At 47.0% G+C, this 18,614-nt stretch overlaps 1 protein-coding gene across 1 annotated transcript; it reads left to right on the top strand.

Moving 5' to 3' along the window:
• The first annotated feature begins 447 nt into the window (after positions 1-447).
• On the top strand, positions 448-6,221 carry SPATA19 (spermatogenesis associated 19). Its single transcript, XM_029914854.1, has 7 exons — positions 448-606; positions 780-836; positions 1,238-1,330; positions 1,510-1,601; positions 4,033-4,110; positions 4,404-4,479; positions 6,040-6,221. Exons 1-6 carry the CDS (start codon positions 529-531, stop codon positions 4,468-4,470), a joined length of 465 nt encoding a protein of 154 aa, XP_029770714.1. The 5' UTR covers positions 448-528; the 3' UTR covers positions 4,471-4,479; positions 6,040-6,221.
• Positions 6,222-18,614: the final 12,393 nt, after the last annotated feature.

Below are 18,614 nucleotides of genomic sequence, written 5' to 3' on the forward strand. Positions count from 1 at the left end.
AAACAAAGTAGAAAAGAAGAAAATGTCCTTTTTGAGTTATTCCATCTTTGATTCTTTCTTTCCCTTACGTAAGAATAAGAAGTACCTGTAGTATTGTTTGCATAAATGTCTGGAGGGCCCAGCTCATTTTGTTACAAATTTATTCTTCTGATTTATAAAGTCTCTTTATGCTTCAGCACTGCTCAAAACAGGGTGACCAGTCATAATCCCCTTGTCCCAATCAAATCTATGATTTTGATAATTTCCCCCATGTATCTTTCTCAGGCTAAACTGGTTATATCTTATTTTTCTTCCCATTCTCTCATTTCTCCATTTCTGAGCTATGGCCATCACTAAGGAAGATACTTCCTGACCTCTTTTTTCCATCTCCACTTTGACCCAGAAGATTAAAGGAGGCCATTGTCACATCATCATTGGCCAGCCAATCAGGTGAGCACCTCCTATCAATGACCTTCTTGTTCCAGAGGAGTCTCAGACAGCTTCAATGGAAGGAGGGAGCCAAGAAGGAGGCCTCGCATAAATCCAAAGATGATAATTACAACATGGATTGTGTACATTCTTGCCCGGAAAGGTGTAGGGTTCCCCTTCCCTCCAAAAATTAGTTCGGTAGGTGGAACTGGGGATAGCTACCTAGATTTGTTTCTTATCTATCTCCTCCCTTCTGAGCCCCCTACTGCCCTTCCAAAGAGATCTTATAATATATAACTTTGGATAAGAATGGTGGGGGAGGACTGGGTCTCTAGGTATTCTGAGGGCATTAACTTACCAATTTGTTGCAGGACGTGGAAGTTGTGGAAAGTGAAGCTGTATCTGTGGTACAGCACTGGCTGAAAAAAGTGAGTAAGCTTTCTCTATGACTCAGGGTACCCCAAACTCTAGAGAGCTGTCCCCAGTGGGTGCAGAATCAGTCCTCCCTGAAACTGTGGAGGAGCCCCCCCTCACTATCCCCACCCTGCTTCTCAAAGATACTGGATGAAGGGTTTCAGATGTGTCACCTCCAGCTACCGGGCAACTCAGTAATATCTTGGGATAGGGCCAAGAACTTAATGAGTTCCCTGAAATTCTACAGGAAGGTAGTAATAGACAAGCTTACTACAGAACTGTGAGAGGCAGTATGTACAAGAAGACATATAGTATGTGTGCTGTGACAGAGGGGGACAACAGAGAAAAGAAAGAAGAGACAGATTTGGGCTTAGATACAGAGCAACAATTTCAAGGGAAATTACTCACTTTTCAGACTGAAGAAGAGGCTTCCCAGGACATAAAGGAGAAGATGTCCACCAACTACCCTCCCACCCATGGCCAAGATGTACATGTGACCAGAGATGTGGTAATTGAGAGTTTGAGGCAATCATCCTAGGGGAGTGGGCAGGTAGGGGGACAGGCACAAGGTCCAGTCGAAAAGAGTCTTGGGCAAGTGGGTAGAGCTGCTTGTCTAGGCTGGGCTCCATCCCTGCCAAGGAGTCCTTCCTGGATAGTAATTACATGCACCCCACCTGGGTTATCTAGGTGAAGCACCATCTCTCAAATTCTGATTTATTGGCAAACCAGAGTCAAGAAGTCCTGGAGGAAAGAACAAGAATCCAGTTCATAAGATGGAGGTAAAGCTTCTCATTTGTCCTGAGCCTAGTTGTGGGGAGGGAGGCACAAGTTCCCCACCTTCAGTATTCTTGCCCAACACAAACTCACAGCTATTCTTCTCCAGAGATGTTGACTTCTTTGGCTGAGAAATTTTTCAGTCTTACTTTGGGGTCTTCAGGGAATATTTTTTGCTATCTTGAAAGCCCAACTCATTCCTGAGTTTTAACATGACTTGAGGGGTGGCAAAACCAGGCTTGCTCACCATTTCTTAAATGTTTCTGAATAAATTTTAGACTTCTGTTACTTTTGCACTTGATTTGTTCAGAAGTGGCTGTACTTTAAAGAGCAAAAAGAAAATAAGCTCTTAAAATGCAAAAGCTTGAGCCCTCATCTGCAGCTGAGGTGAGAGGAGGTTTCTCAGCGCCCGAGGCTAGAATTCTGTGCTTCACGTTAGGGTGGCTTTGCCAGCCTCCCGCTGTGCCTGCTGGAGCACGGACCACCTGCATCCGCCTCTCCTGGCTCTGAAGGGCTGAGACCCAAGGTGGAGGGAGTTGGGCTTGGAAGCCAGTTCATTCCCTCTGGCATGAGCTTCCTTAAATCATTTTCAAGATTTGGGTTCTCTCAGGGTCTCTTTTCCCAGCCAAAGAAATGTGGGATTGAACCAGTCCTCCCTGAAACTGTGGAGGAGCCCCCCCTCTCATTTCCATACTCTTTTCTTCCTTCCCCTGCCTCCATCAGCAGCTTTGTTCACTTCTATCATTTGAAGGACGTATTTCTGAAGAAATGTATTTTTGCTGAGGGATATTCAGTTTTCCGTTTGCTCTTTACAGTGCCTTTTAAAACAGGATTCATATGCTCAGTAATTATTTAATAGAAAAGGGTAATAAACAGTGGAATTTGAGACCTCCTTGGGAAAGACCTTTTGGATGAGAAATATATTCTAAAGTCATAAATGTTGGGGACTGTATACAATCATTGCTGTACATGTGGGAGACGGTCCCTGCCTGACATAGTTGCACTATATGGAATTGTAAATGTTGCAGTTCCTTGGTCTGGATAATATGAACATCATCTTCAGATTTTTTAAAAACCTTATCTGTATGGCATAACTGGGTTAAAGCTTTGGAGACAAGCTACAGAAATCACAGTCAATTATCCGTGTATAATTTTTCCACTCTGGACTTTCTATGGATTTTTTAAATCCATAAACTGGTTCTCCTACAAGCCACTAGTTTGGGTGTTATTTTGTTAGGTTCAGTAAATATGTAGTCAGGGAATACATATCCCCTCATTAAGCATCAGCAGATACTTGTTTCTTTGGTAGATGAGTCCTGACCACCAGATGTTTGCTAGGACCTCTAAAGAGGGTGAAAATAAGATGGAATTCCCAGTTTCAAAGGGATAAAAGTGAACTAGGTGGATAAGATATGTGAATATTAGAGAAAATGCCAGAGAATCCATGAAAAGGATCTACAAGAGCATAGCATGGGACATCCAGCTTCCACAAGTTCTAGGCATTGTTGCCTGGGGTAACCCGAAGAGGTTTCTAGCTGGACATTTGCTTGGACTGACCCATGAGCAGAAGCAGGGAGGAGGGGGGCTTCAATTGATCATGAAAGCCTTGGGAAAGTCACCAATTCCATCTGGCCTCAAGTGCCCAGTGCTGTGGCCTTTTCTCTGAGGTCTCCCTCTTCATGCCTTGGGCTGGGAGTAATCTCTCCCTTCTCTGGAATCTCTTTATACTCTCTTGCTTCTCTCTTTGGGCATCGACCCAGCTCTACCTTGTGTGAGTGATAACTGAGCACATTTATCTCTCCTAGACTTCAAGTCTTCACATTGAAAGCCCTAGAGCACCTAAAACAAGGCAGTTTCAATAGACGCAAAAATGGAGGATACAATGGACCACACTGGTTTTGCTGGAGTGGAGGGTTTGTGTATCTAGTTCTGATAGATGGAGTTAAGGAGGACATGAATTGCAGCACAGAGAGGAAGGCAGGTCAGCATAGTGAAATAAAACAACAACAGCAATGAAGGGCGTGCAGCTTCTTTGTGATGGAATTTTCTAGAATTATCTCTAAACTGTAGTGAATATGGAACAATGTAGGCCATAAAGAGCTGATAAGGAAGTTGGAGAGAAATTCAGAAGGAATGAATTCCATGTCTTACAAGACTTCGCACCTGCTGTGCAACTCTAGTAAAGGCACTTAAATTTTCTGTTTCTTCGACTCTCCTTGGGACCATTTGCTACCTGCCTAGGCTTATTGGGTGGCTCAGGGGTACTTGATAGTAAAACAAAACAAAACAACCCTTGTGTGCCTTGTGCAAGAAGAGTGAAGGACAAGATCAAAATTTCATGGCAACAGAGTATCATTCATAATGATTCCAACTCATTCACTATGCTTAGTGAAAAAGAAACGTAGGAGTTTCAAATATTTGAATGGTGTTTTGCAGCCATACCCGTATCTTCCCAGTGCCAAGTGAGGTGAGGGAGGATGTTATGCGAGAACGAATAGAGCGGGTGAGACAAAGGTAAGTCAATTGGGACAAGTTGATTTGTACTTCTAACTGGGGGCAGGTGGTGATGGGGGTGGCTGATGGCCTCTCCTCTGTGGATTTCTCTGGCCCCAGACCATACCTGGCCATGCCTGGGGCCCTTCTTGGCTGAGTGCCTCTTTGTGGGACTTTGCTCTATGAACCAAATGGGGCAATGGCTCAGGCATGGGCTGTGTGCCCATCCTAGCTCCACTCCATGGTCTCGGTGTGCGCACTGGGTAGGCTTTGCCATCTGGCAGCCTCCCCTCTGCCTTGTTCCTCTTCTGCAGCTTAGGCAACCTTACAGATGAATCCCCTCAGGAGATTTACAACAGAACTTCTTATGAAGACTGCTGAGAGCTACAGGTGAGAGGGTTAGGAACTGTGCAGAGAAGGTGGCTGTGCTGAGTGTGAGACAGTGTGCTGGGTGGGAGCCTGATTATAAGGGTTAGCCTTTCCTTTTCATAAGGGGGCCTGCACTTGGGGCCAATGGAAATGAGGGGGTTATCTTAGGCATCTGCAATCCCTCTCTTGAATTTCTGGAAGGTCTTGAAGTCAAGTTCATATTTGGCCTGATACTTTTAGCTGTGGTGTCACAGTGAGTGCTTCTCAGTCAGGCACAGATGAGGGACCACCTGGGGATTTTGTGTTAGTAGGTTGTTGTGGGGGGCCTGCTGCTCTGCATTTCTAACACCTCCAGGCATTGCTGCCACTTTGAGCCACAAAGTCACAGAGAACTGGGGTCAGGAGTGAGGCCATGTAGGTTTTGGCACTGCCACCAATTGGGACTTGACATTGGGTTTCATGGCTTCTTGGCCTGCATTTGGTACCTGTGGTCCTGACAGTGGCTGTTTACATAGCTCTGAGGGGCAGAAAGCCAATGACAGTCGATGCACTACAGAGGCTATCCATACAGGAAACAGTTATTGCAACCCGTGCTAGGTAAGAAGCCTGAACTGGCTGTCATAGGGGGTTGAAGGAGTGATTTAAAAATTTTTTTTTATGTTTTATTTATTTTTGAGAGAGAGAGAGACAGCATGAGCAGGGGAGGGTCAGAGAGAGAGGGAGACACAGAATCTGAAGACAGGCCCCAGGTTCATGAACTAGCTGTCAGCACAGAGCCTGATGCAGGGCTTGAGCCCACAGACCGTGAGATCATGGCCTGAGCCAAAGCCCGACACTGAACCGACTGAGCCACCCAGGTGCCCCCTGAAAGAGTGATTTAAACACAGTTGAATCCACATACTTTCAAGGAAAGCTATGGAGATATAGCACTGGCATTTATGGAACACTTATTGTATACCAGCTTCAGCACAAAGCATTGTCAAGATTTCTTTTCTGATCCAAAATAACCTTAAGAGGAGGGCATTATTCAGGCCCATTATACAGATGACAGAGGATAAACCAAACCTCAGGAATGGACACTCACTTTTAGTCCAGCCCCATGTGCCTCAATTTCCTCAGACTAGGAGTGATGGTCATGGAGAGGTGCACTTGTGGGGAAGAGCACTGGGTGTTTTTTGGAAACCAGCTTGGTAATAAACTATTAAAAAAAAGAACATTGCCTTGAGGAGAATGGCTTCCAGCACTTAGTAAATGACATGATGTGCCATGTCAATTGTTTACTCATATTAAAGAGATAAGAATCTGGGGCCTTGCAGGGCCTTCTGAAGTTTGAAGAAGCAGATTTCAGTTTGAATTTTTAATTCAGGTCAGTTCAAATGGAAAATTTCAAGTTTGAAGAAAGCCAAGTTTCAATCCCATCTTTGATACACCATCGTCCTTTCCCCTCCATAGGTTTTTCTGCTCTGTGTGCACGAATGTCGGGGTTGTGGGCTTCAGAGGCATGATCATCAAGCCCTGGAGCCATCCTGCATTTCTCTGATGCACCCCTATATTTCTGTGATGCATTCCTCTGTTTCCCAGGTTCATGTTCTTTAAGGTCAAGGAACGACCTATGTCAGAAGAATGTCTATCACCCCTTGACCTGAGGAGCGACCACATCTTGGCAGATAGAATCTGGCGGATGAACCTTTCCTGGTGAGAGTTGCAGCACTAGAATCTTTCTGCTGAACTGCTAATAAAGAGACATGGCATTTAATCACTGTCCTGGCCTCTGCTGTGAGTGCTTTGTCATCCATTCATTCATCAGGCTCTGAGCACCTTATGGGCTTGGCTCTGGGGACACACAGCTTGCAACTTTTTGGGGAGGCAGATGACAGGCCAGCACAGAGCTGTGTCAGTAGGCCTTGTGGGGTGCTCCTGGAACACTAGACGGGGTAATGGGCTCGGCCAGGACACGAGGATTTCTAGGGGAAGCATGCCTTATTTGTTTCAAGTATTTATCTTTATTTGTTTCTTCTCTAGCTCTCTTCCTGTCTTTATGTAGACCAAGTTTCTGACATATTCTTTTCCCTTTCTGAATAACTTTTAACATTTGTTAGTCAGGTATACTGGAGACAAATTGCCTTGATTTTTGTTTGAGAAGGTATTTCTACCTCACTCTCAAAGGACAATTTTGAAGAATATAAAATTCTAGCACTTTTTCTTTAACACTTTAAATATGTGCCCCACTCTCTTCTTGCTTGCATGGTTTAAGAAGGGATGTTACATGTAATTTTTATACTTGCTCCTCTTGAGATAAGGATTTTTTCCTCCTCTGGCTTTGTGACTTCCCCCCGCCATATCTTTGATCTTATGCAGTCTGAATATGCTATGCCTAGGTGTAGAGTTTTGGATGTTTACCCTGCCTGATTTTCTGAGCTTCCTAGATCTATTGTATGGGGTCCACCATCGCAAAATTTTCAACTACTATTACTCTGACTATTGTGTTCCCTTCAGTTTTCTCCTCCTGGTATTCTTGTTATGTATATGTTGTACCTTCTGTAATTGCCCCATAGTTTTTTTTTTTTTCCATTTTGTTCCCCTGGTTTTTTTTCCATTCCTTTTGTTATCTTTACTTTTCAGTCACAGAACTTTTTGTTGACATTTCTTCTAACTCAATGATTCTTTCCTTGACTCTGTCTAGTCTACAGATAAGTGCATCAAAGGCATTCTTCATTTCTAGTACAGGGTTTATTATTACTGGCATCTCCTTATGATTTTTTTCTTAGGGTTTCTTTTCTCTCCTCCTACATTGCCCTCTATTCTTGTGTGTTGTCTACTTTTTCTATCAGATTCTTTAGCACATTCATTATAGTTTTAAATTCCAAGTCTGATCATTCCAACATCTCGGCCTTATTCAAGTATGGTTCTGATGCTTGCCTTGTCTCTTCAAACTGTATTTTTAAAACATTTTATCATATAGCAGAATTTTTTGTTGAAAGCCAGATATGCTGCATGAGATATAAGAGCCAAGGTGGACAGTGCAAGGTTTTATATTTATCTGGTTAGAAGTTAGGCTATGTTTACTTTCTCCAGCAGCTATAGTTTCAGAGACTAGCATTTTTTTTTGTGCCCTTGTTTTTGTCTCCCTTGTGGTTGTTAGATTTCCTTAGAGGTTCCTTCTTATATAGGGTCTGAGGCCTATAATTCTTTCAGCTGACCCTCCCATCATTGTACTACAGGGACTTGATGTGATGGTGAGGTTTGAGAGGAGTAAGAGAGGGTCCTAGGGTCCTCTGATCAGGTCTCAGTCTCCTGAGGAGTCTGTGCCCCTGGCCTGTGTCCTTCTCACCTTTCCCCTCCCCCTCCCCTTACCTCAGGAGAGGCAAGAAGGCCAGAGGGGCCATGGTTGGATGTTTTCCTTCTCTCAGTTTAGGTAAGCTCTGGAAAAAAACAGTCTGTCTTGAGGGCAGGACTTTGTTAAGGAGAACAGAATGCTCTGGACATGTTTCAAAATGGCGAATTTCCTTTCCCTTTGCTGAGGTGGGCAGGAAGGAGGGGTTCTCTCATCTTTACCGTGAGAACCTGGCTGGGCTCCTGGAGGCAAAACTCAGGAAGTAGCAGGCCTCCTAAGATTTGGACCCCTGGACTTATTAAATCTCAAGCTTGTCCACATTGAGCCACCAGCAATTCCTCAATTAGGTTTAAGCTTCTCTACTTGGTGCTATTTCCCAGAGGTTTCTGTGTCTACTAAGATGTGAGTCTCTGCAATAATTTGGCTCTCAAATTCTCAGGTCAGCATTTTTCCCTTTGACTTAAATTCTCTGATGGATCTAAGAAGTGTTGTTGGTTTTGATTTGTTCAGCTTTTTTTTCCAGTTGTAAGATTGGGAGTGACAATTGCAAGTTCTTTACATATTAGACTGCAAGTCTTATTCAGGTCTTTATTGAGTGTCTGCTAATGTGGACTGAGCACCTACTGTGTGCCAGGTACTACCCAAGCAGCCCTCTGATGTATATGCTGTTATCACATGAGAGGAGACAACACAAGACTGAGTATCTTGAGTTACTTTGGTGATAACATGTGAGAACACAGCCCGGCCTCTGGCTCCCAAACCTTCTCTCTCAACTACACTGTTTTACTATGTGTGGGCCTGGGCTAGGCCGGGGGAATGAAGCCAAAAGTAGGAACCCCCCCTACTCTCTTGGACTTTCCCTTTGGGTAGACAAGTTTTAAATAGTCACAATTTTCACAGTTACTATAAAGGCAAAGTACTATATATAATGGGAACTTATCCTAATCAGAGGATAAAACAGATTTATTTTTGAATATTTAAAAGTCATCATCCCCATTGTACAAAGAAAGAACTGGAAGTTCAGAGAGGTTAAGTAGCTCTTCTGATGTCATGCAGCCATCCAGTGTCCTTAACCACTCCATTGTGCAGCTAAGCTGAGGGAGGGGTCATTTTGATTGATAGTGGTGGTAAGCCTTGGCCAGTCAGACACTGTAGAAGGGAGAGAGGTAGCGGCAGGACACGTCTTATCTACCATGCCCCACTACTCCCAGAGGTCAGGAATGTGTGCACTTTCCCTCTCCATCACCTTTCCTTTCCAGCCTGCTGGCCTGCTTGCTCCAGTTGTGGAGGCAGAGGATGGAGAGTAGGAGTTAACCAGCCAGGGGACAGGGGAGCAGACGTGGGCAGTGGTAGGTGAGAGGGCTCTGGGATGAGGATAGGAGCATGATGTCAGGGAAAATGCCAAAGGCCACTCTGGCTGGATGGGAGCAGGAGGAAGAAAGGCCACAGAGGAAGCTGTTGAGAGGGGGACCAGGGCCAGGCCATGTGGGCTGGGGGCCTTGTCTTAGCAAAGATGGAAAGTGCAGGAATGTTGGGGGAAGAAAAGGATCACACATATGGAGGTGGGCTGTGTTACAGGATGCAAGCAGGGACCTCAGGAGGGGTTTCTTGTGGGAGGTAAGGGGATGCAGAGGAATGGAAGGACTTGAACAGGACAGACATGACTTGGCAATGTGTGGCACCAGAAAAATTTGGGAAAAGAAAGGTCCTGGGGTGCAGCTGGCTATTTACTCAGGGGAGTCTTGGTTGGAGGAGGTAAGTTCAGTTTGGGTAATGATTTAGGTTTGTGTAGGATATCACAGTGGTGATGTCAAGCAGGTGGATGGACAGACAGAACTGGGATGGCAGTGAATTGACAGCTGCAGGAGGACAGAGGTAGGGAAGAGGTAACAGGCCTTCCTCAGCAGTCCTGGAGGTGCCCTTCCCTTCTCAGCCTTTCACTCAAGTTCTTGGGAGGGCAGGAAGTGCCAAGCACCTTGCCAGGGTTGCAAGAGCTCTGTCACTATTATTTAATGAAAGGATAAAGCCCTTTTCACTATCCAACTGAGAAGCTGTTTTGCCAGAAACCACCAGATGGAGCCATTTCCACACAAAATCATTTTCTGAAGGTGAACTAGTGTTTCCCTTGAGTCATACTGTGTGTGCATGGCAGGATTTAAATTTTAGCACCATTTGGGAAGCCCAAACAGATGGAGGGCCTTTGAGTATCTTAGTTTAATGATGGATACAGTTCACATCTACACACATGAACTATGTAAGGGCTATTCATTCAAATACAAATTGTTGAGTGTTTCCACCCAGCATTGTGCTAGATAGAGATGGGGATACCCAGACGGATATTCTGTCATATATCCTCAGGGAGCTCGGGGTGGTGGAGGGGCTGCCGTGCAAACAAATTTCAGTGTTGTGTGCAAATGAGCCAAAAGAGTACATGTGGCAAAGCAGAAGAAGGAGTGATTTTCTCTGCTTGAGAGAAAAGGTGCAGACTTCCCAGCAGAGGTGACATTTAAATAGAGGCTTTGCCAGGCTGTGGTAGTGAAGGCGGGGTCTTCTAGGCAGAGAGAATACCCACATGGGAAGGCATGAAGAGTGTTTGGGGCCCTGGGCCTGAGCCTGAATGTTTGGAATGCAAGATACGGTGGGGAGAATAGCAGGCAGGGAGGTTGAGAAGTGCACAGGTGGGACCTCACAGGTGGGTGCAAAATAAGCCCAGGAAACCTGCTTTAAGACCCCAAGGAAAAGATGAGCCAAACCTGCAATGCTGGTCAGGCAAGGCTTCTCAGGAGACAGGAGAGTTGCATAGGGTTCCAGCTTTGGGCATTTGGAAAAGAAGCGAGACCAGTGCACTCAGAAAGGAAAAGAGACCTACGGTTTTGGGCTCTGACTTGGGAGGTAATGGTTAAGGAGCTCACAAGCCCCCATGGTTCTCTCACACACAAACATCTGGAGTTTGGGGAGAGAGGGGCCTACATTAGTATTATAGCCACAGCTCCTTCAAACCTAGGGTGGAAATGAAATCATTAAGTGGCTCAAATGGAGTTTTGTTCTGTGCATGATTAACCCCAGGAGGGAGTTTGGGAACAAATATGCCTCCTCTACCTGTATTACAGGGGGACTGAGCCATGGTAAATTAAAAGAAAATCACTGGCAAATTTGGGATCAGTCAGCTGTGACCAAGCCATTTGTATAGTTAAATGGAGCTGAAAGAGCTAATAAAGGCTTTGTGGGTCATGGATCTTTCTGTGAGGGGAGGGCATGGGAAATGGGGGTGGGTAGGTGGGTGGGGGGTTGATCCAGGCTGATGCTTTTAGAAGTCATACCTGGGACTTCTTGGTGGTGGTGGTGGTGGTGCTGGTAGGGCCTGGGGGAGGTTGGCCTGTTCTCACCATCCAGGTGTGTGTCATGTCCTAATAGGGAACTTGTTAATTCTAGACAGAGACAGTGATACAGACCCAGCCTTGGGCCTCTGGTGTTTCACAGAGGACAGATTTGGGTTTTGCAAAGCAGAGGCTTGGGACACCAAGAGAGAGAGAGAAACCAGTACCCCCTGAATCTGTCACTGCAGAGTGTGGAGCCTATAGAGGGTTTAGGATCCACATGCTGTAATGAACAGCACCAAGTGTGGGGAAATGCAGGATGCGGACCCAGCCGGTGCCTGAGATGGTGTCCACTGAGGGATGGGGTTGGGGGCTCTGGTCCATCCCCAGAGGAGAAGGTAAGGCACACAGCCAAACCAGTACATGAAATGGGGCAGGCTGGTCTGCAAGGGCCACAGGTGCTGGATAGAGGACAAGGCTAGGAGAAGATGCCAGGCAGATGTGCTGCCCAGGAGCAGAGACAAGGAGGGGCTGGGAAGCAGGAGTGGAGAGAGCAGTGAGGTGATAAAAACCAATTCAACCGAGTCAATTAGAAGATTAACTTGTCTTTATTAAACCATTGGGTAGCCTACCATCTAGCTAGTAGAGGGGAGCTTCCCAGGAGTTGTACAAAATGGAAGGTTTTATAGGAAAGGGAGTGGGGAGATAAAATTATTAGGGAAAGAAAAAAGGATTGTTCCAAGTCAGGTTGAGCCATGTTAGGGAAAGAGCAGGGAGGGGGTTCTGTCTTGCAGGTTGTCTCATCCTCCTTGGGGTGGGGGGGAGGGAGGGAGAGGACGCAGGGGGGGGGGGAAGTGCTGGAGACGGTCCAGGTGGCAGATTACTTCAAAGGCACTGATAGGAAAACTCCCAACTTAAGACATTTCTGGGGGAGGTTGAACTGCAATTATGTATTAAGCCTGGGTTTGGGGACTCTAAGTGACGTCTGTGTTTCTCCTTTTTAACAGAGGAACCTGGGCTCCAGCTCCTGCAGACACCTTCCTCAGGGATTCAAAACCAGGGTGTGGCTGCAGGTGTGGAGTAGGGAGAGTGCACAGTCCAGAAGACAAAGCAGAGATCTGGCCTGGCCCAGGCCCCTTCTGGGTGACTTAGCCAAGGATGCTAACTAACGTGTGGCCCCCGCACCACGGGGGACTGACTTTGCTTATGTTTACCTCCCCTCCCCAGGTGCTCCGCCACCGGGTGCCTATCCCCCCTTCCACCCCTGCCGCGGCCTGGGAGGGTGGGGGCCAACCTGGAGACCTCTGCTTAGCCATCAGACCCAGTGTTCAACATGCTTTCCAATGACTTGGCAGGCTTGGCAGAGATGCTCGAAATTCATTTTCCATCCTGAGAGAGGAAAACAAAGGCAAGGGAGGGTAGCAGCTGCTCTGGGTGAGCTTGGGAAACTTTGCTCTCAGCCAGGCGGAACTGAGCCAGCGGGGCGGGCGCAGGCGGCAGGGGGCGCTGCCGGGCCTCCCTCCAGCCTCGACTTAGCCCCCACCTCTCGCTCCGAGCGCCTCGACCCTTCCATCAGTCTCCCCCGCCCCCACTCCCGCCTAGACTTGTACCCCGTCTCGCCCCTCCCAGTGGCTCAACATCTGCCCCCAGGCTCTCCCTCTCCCTGGCTTCGCTCCCCCTCGTATTCCCCCCCCCTGCCCCCTGCCTCTGCTTTGCTCTCTTTCCACTGTTTCATTCCCCTTCCCTCTGCCACCCTTCCGTCCCTCTCCCCACCTTGCCCCTCCTCTCTGCTTCCCTCCTCCTCCCTTCTCTCTCTGTCTCCCCGCTGCCCCTGCCTCATCCCACTTCACCCCGCCTCCCTCCTCCCCGCTCAATCCCTTCAATACGTCTTCCCACCTTAACTTCTCCCCCCATCCACCGCCTTCCCTCTGCCTTGCTCCCCTCACTCTTGTTTAGCTCCATTCCCTAGCCCTCCTCCAGAGTTCTGTGGGCGGGACCTGGGTATTCTGTACCAAAGCAGGTCCTTGGGTTTTCACAAGGAGGGTGGAGACCAGCAGCCTAAAGTCCCGGTGAGTGGGCTTTGTTGGAGTGAGGGAGGCGGTGGTGGGACTTTAAGGGGAAGATAGCAAAGGCAGCAACTGGTTAGTGGAGAAGGTCCATACCAGCAACTTTTGAACAACTCTCTCGGCATAACCATTGCCTGTGGTTACTGATCAATTTATTTTTTTTACTGAACGGCTCCTTTAGAGTGTGCACCTGCAGAGGGCGGGGTGTGCCTGTCCCATCCCTACTGAGTGTCTGATGCAGGTGCTCGGTGAATACTCATGGAAGGAATACGTGGCTGAGTGGGTCTTGGGTGCTCAGTCTGGGCCTCCAAGATTTGTGTTACCATTTTCTTTGAGTGCACCTTGGTTGAGGGGCCTCTGCCACCCTTGCAGGGGCTCTCCATAAGACACCGTTTTTTTTAAAATTTTTAAAATGTTTTATTTATTTTTGATACAGAGAGAGACAGAGCTTGAGAGGGGGAAGGGCAGAGAGAGGAGACACGGAACCAGAAGTAGGCTCCAGGCTCTGAGCTGTCAGCACAGAGCCTGATGTGGGGCTCAAACCCACAAACGTGAGATCTGACCTGAGCCGAAGCCAGAGGCTTAACTGACTGAGCCACCCAGGCGCCCCCATAAGACACCTTTTTGTAGGTGGGCCCGGAAGTCCTGCAGATGGAGGAGTGGGTCCCTGAGAAGTGGTTTGGTCGGTGAGAAGCCATTACAGGGAAGTCAGCAGCCATAGAAGTGCCTGCCTTATAATGGGATGCATGGAAGGCCTGGTGAGAAACTACATGTGGCATATTTTACTAAAGAGGATGCATTTACTAAATGTGTGTGCACGTGTGTACTTTTTTTTTGTAAGTAATATAAGCATAACTTCTGAGACCAAGGGCTAGATTGCTTGCACTGGAGTCCAGGTTCTACTGTTTAGTGGCTGTGTGCCATTGAACAAGTCGCTTAACCTTTCTGTGACACAGTTTCCTTGAATTTTTGGGAGGATCAAGTGAGACCACTCCTGTCAAGCATGCAGTGTGTACCTGGCACTTGGGAAACTGTCAGCTGTCAAAATGTGGTGGCCATGATGGTGATTATCTCCAGGAAGAGGCCTCTGTCCTGGATCAACCCCTTTCTGACGGTGATAGATGGTTGGCTATTATTATTCTTTACATTCACAAAATACTCTCCTCAGCACTTTGCAGTGAAAGGTGGTGATCTAGTCACTCTGTAAAAGAATAATCAGTCCCTGGTCTGTAGGAGCTGCTATTGGAAGATGAAAGATTCTGGGTGCATCTAAGGATGCTGGGGGAAATACAAACAGTGAAATTAAACTGTTGGTAGTGTATTTGGGAGCCAGTGTGTGAGGCTATGTGTTGGGGACCTAGACTCAATCAGGTTAGAGGCTGCACCTCTTCAAGGGAGGCCAAGTTTGCCTACAACAACCAAGTTCCAGTGCATGCTCCCCCAGGACATGCTCCCTTGGGAGATGGGCTGGACCCCATGACTCTCTTCACGCTCTGGGGATAAGTGTCTCTGTATCCTGTGCCAACTGAGAAAAGGCACTGCTTTCTCTGGCCCCAGGCTCCCCCGAGATCTGGGGAGAGCGGCCCCCACGTGGCCTGATCTGGAGGGAGGAGGGTGTGGCATATGGTGGCCAGCAGGTGATGCTGTTGATCCAGTGTTGCCAGCTGCTGGTCCCTAGATGGCGCCTCCCCCTCTCATTCAACCCCAAGCTGCGATTTCTCAGCAATGTGCCCCGTGTGCACTGCACACCCTGCTACCAATGCACCTGCACTTGGCTCCTATGTGTGACCTCCTGGTGGGGCAAACTCCTCTGCCTACTCAGGGCTCCTTGGTTTGGGAACAAGCAGAGGACCGTAGCCTTAGTTTTCAGGGTAGAAATGGCCTTGCTCCCCAACTGCAGGCAAAGGCCTGGGGAATGCAGTCACTTGGGCACTCCACAGAGGGGCAGCCCCTTCCTGCATACTGCTTAGGACTTCTGGGATACCCTGCGAGGAGAAGGAGTAGGATGAGGGGGAGGCTTTGCAGGGTGTGTGTGGACAAAGGGAGGAGAATCACTGAATCAGTACTAGGGTTTCAGAGCCCCGTTTTGGGACCTAAGTTCACTCTGCAGAGCTGGAAGTAAAGCACTGCTTCTCCAGCTTTGGTGGGCAGCCAAGTCCCACCAAAGCACCGGGGCACTTGTTAAAGATGGAGATTTTTGAGCACAACCTGACTTATTTTGGTGGGTAGGCTTTGGACGGAACCCAGGAACCTGTATTTTTATCAGACCAATGCAGGTGATTCTGAGACAGCTGTCCTCAAGACCTGTGTTGAGATGTACAGGGATAAAAACCACTGCTTTTTCTGAATAGAGGAGAGCTAGAGTATTCCAAGGTCAACACCAGGAGAACATTCTACTCACTTCAGCTGCTTTCTTCACCTGGTCTTTGGGGGTTCTTTTTTTTTTTTTTTTTTTTTTTTTTTTTTACCAATTAGCCCTGTGTCCACCTCAGGGCTTTTTATGCTTTGTTCAAAAGAGTTAACAAAAGGGAAATAAGCAGAGAGAGAAATAAGCCCTAGAAAATTGGGTGTATCTGTAATCTTATTCAACTTGAGGTCATGAAATACTCCTCTACTTTCCTTAATTCCTTCTCTTTAATCTCTGTCACCTAGGATCTCTTGGTTTCTAGCTTGTTCTGAGTCCTTCCTGAAAGGTCTGTGTGTGTGTGTGTGTGTGTGTGTGTATGTGTGTGCCTGCGTGGGTGAGCACACGTGTGTTTTGCTTCCCTGGTTCTCATATTGTCAGCATCAAATAATGTCTTGTGAAGCAAAAGGAGTAAAAAGGGTGCTTTTCTTTAAGTTTGCACTGTTTGGGCTCCCTTTTGTCAGGATCCTTGGTTAACTGTCTGTGAAGCCATGGGGAAGGGACAGGAGGGGAGGACCGAGGCAGCAGCCCCATGTCCCTTGATGCCTTGCCTGCACCAGCTGCGAGAGTGTAGTTGAGCCACGTTACTTCTCTAGACTTGGGTTTTTGCCAGCTCTAAGAGTAACCTCTGGTGTGACACTAGATGTGTGCCATGGGACAATGGGTGTGAAGTCCCCTGCACATTGTCCAGCTGAGCTGGTGTTCAGTGGTGTTACCCTGTACATTCTCTCTGTACTCCTTTTCTCCAGAGTTCAGAAGGGGAGGCGTTCAGGCAAATCATTTAGTGTGTCTAGACCCCAGCTTACCTCTCTGGAAAATGAGGCTGTTGAAGCACCTGCACCCAGAATTGGTCCTGGCCAAATCAGTGGAGTGCAGATGGATGCTATGATGTAGCTGATCCCTTCTCTCCCTCCTGCTTTAAGAGCCTGGCCAAGACCTAGATGTCTGCCTGTTCTTTGCTCTCTCCAGTTTTCTGAGACCTACCTGTTCTCTTATCCCATGCTGGGTTTGGGTAGCAGACCCTAGGGGCCTTGGTCTTGAGAACCACATAGAATTGTGGTTTGATAAATTGTGTTGAGGAAATCAAACCTTGGACTCACTGTGTGGCCCTGAGCTCATGGGTAAAATGGGAATGATAACATCTACATGGCAGGAACAGAGCGAGTGTATGTACACCTTTGAATAGCGCCCCACACACTAAGTGGCCCCATAAATGTGGCTATAACAGTATGACTCTGAAGCAATGGCCTTTTCCCGCCTCCACCTCTTTTAGAACTTTTTTTTAAATCAGAAAAGCTGTGTTTCTACCTAGGTACCACCCACCCTGTGCTTTGAAAGGGTGGAGAAAAGGCTCAGAGTGAATGTTGTTAAGTTCCTGATGGGTGGAAACACATTGTTTTCATTTCCACAACAGGAGAGGAGAAAACCACAGTGCAGATTGATCCTGCCCCTCTGCCAAGCCCCCAAACCTGAGACCCCTCCAGGTTTCAACCCCAGGAACCCTGAGGGTTTGCACCAGGATGTTCAGTTTGGGCAACTAATTTATTTGCTTCCTCCATAAGCAGTAATGGGCATATGTGTAATTCTTTTCATGATGTTTGTGAATCTCTGAATTTCCAAGAGTGATTTTAGATGATCAGGCTGGATCTCCAGAGCTCACCTGATCTGTGCCCCTGTGCCCAGCAGGACAGATTGGTGACCCATTCCAGACAGGTGTGGACCCTGCTTCTCCAACACATCAGTGGGCCTCACTGTAGTTTATTCCTCTCTCCTACAACTATGTAGATCTTCTGTGCTTCCGGCTGAAATGCCTTTGCTATCTCCATTCTCTGTTCTGAACTTTACACTTGCCCTTTAAGACCCAGCTCAAATGTTTCCTCTTGTTTCCCTTCCTCCCAGCTTGTCAACAAAGATCAAGTTTATTTCTATATCTTGCTGTCTATATCTCTATTTAGCACATTTTTTTACATTATATTTTTAAATAGTTTTCTTTTGGTAATGGGTCTGCCAGACTTGCTAGATCCCTTAGGGAAGGATCTAGGTTTTGTTCATCTTTAGTAGGTGCTGGGTAGAGTTTGATTTGATTCTGTGTAGTGTAAACCACCCCACTGGAATGCAAGCCCATTTGCTTGTTATGTTCTGGGAATCAGGCTAACTCAGACTCTGTATTGCTAAAGGTTGTATGCTTCCATGGGCCATTCCCCTCACCTCCAATCACTGTGTAAACTATGTGTTTCGTTCCCTGAGTGTAAACTGCATTTCCTTCCTTGAGTGAAATCTTGCAAAGGTGTAAGGAGGTCCCCCTGGAAATAAGTCCTGGCTGTGAAAACATCTTTCTAAAGTTTATGTGGGTGATGAATCCTATAGTGATTAACGGCCTCGGGGTGATCTTTTGGGATTGCTGTTTCTACTTAGTACTGAACACAGAGGCCTCTCAAGGAACACGAAGATGAAAAGAAAGATGGGCATCATGCAGGCTTTTGTTTTACGATTCTATTTGTATGACATTCTCTCTTTTTTGTATAGTTTATTGTCAAGTTGGTTTCCATATAATACCCAGTTCACATCCCTACAAGTGCCCTCCTCCATTCTCATCACCTCCATCCCCTCCCCATCCCCCATCAGCCCTCAGCTTGTTCTCAGCACTCAAGAGTCTCTCATGATTTGCCTCCCTCCCTTTCCCCACCTGTTTTTTCCCCTTCCACTCCCCCATGGTCCTCTGTTAAGTTTCTCCTGTTCTACATATGAGTGAAAACATATGGTATATGTCCTTGTCTGCCTGACTTATTTCACTTAGTATGACACCCTCGAGGTCCATCCACTTTCCTACAAATGGACAGATTTCATTCTTTCTCATTGCCATGTAGTATTCCATTTTATAGATAAACCACATCTTCTTGATCCATTCATCAGGTGATGGACATTTAGGCTGTTTCCATGATTTGGCTATTGTCAAAAGTGCTGCTATGAACATTGGGGTACATGTGCCCCTATGCATCAGCACTTCTGTATCCTTTGGGTAAATCCCTAGCAGT

Source organism: Suricata suricatta, chromosome 11 (genome assembly GCF_006229205.1).
Source record: "Suricata suricatta isolate VVHF042 chromosome 11, meerkat_22Aug2017_6uvM2_HiC, whole genome shotgun sequence".
In the NCBI taxonomy this organism is placed as follows: domain Eukaryota; kingdom Metazoa; phylum Chordata; class Mammalia; order Carnivora; family Herpestidae; genus Suricata; species Suricata suricatta.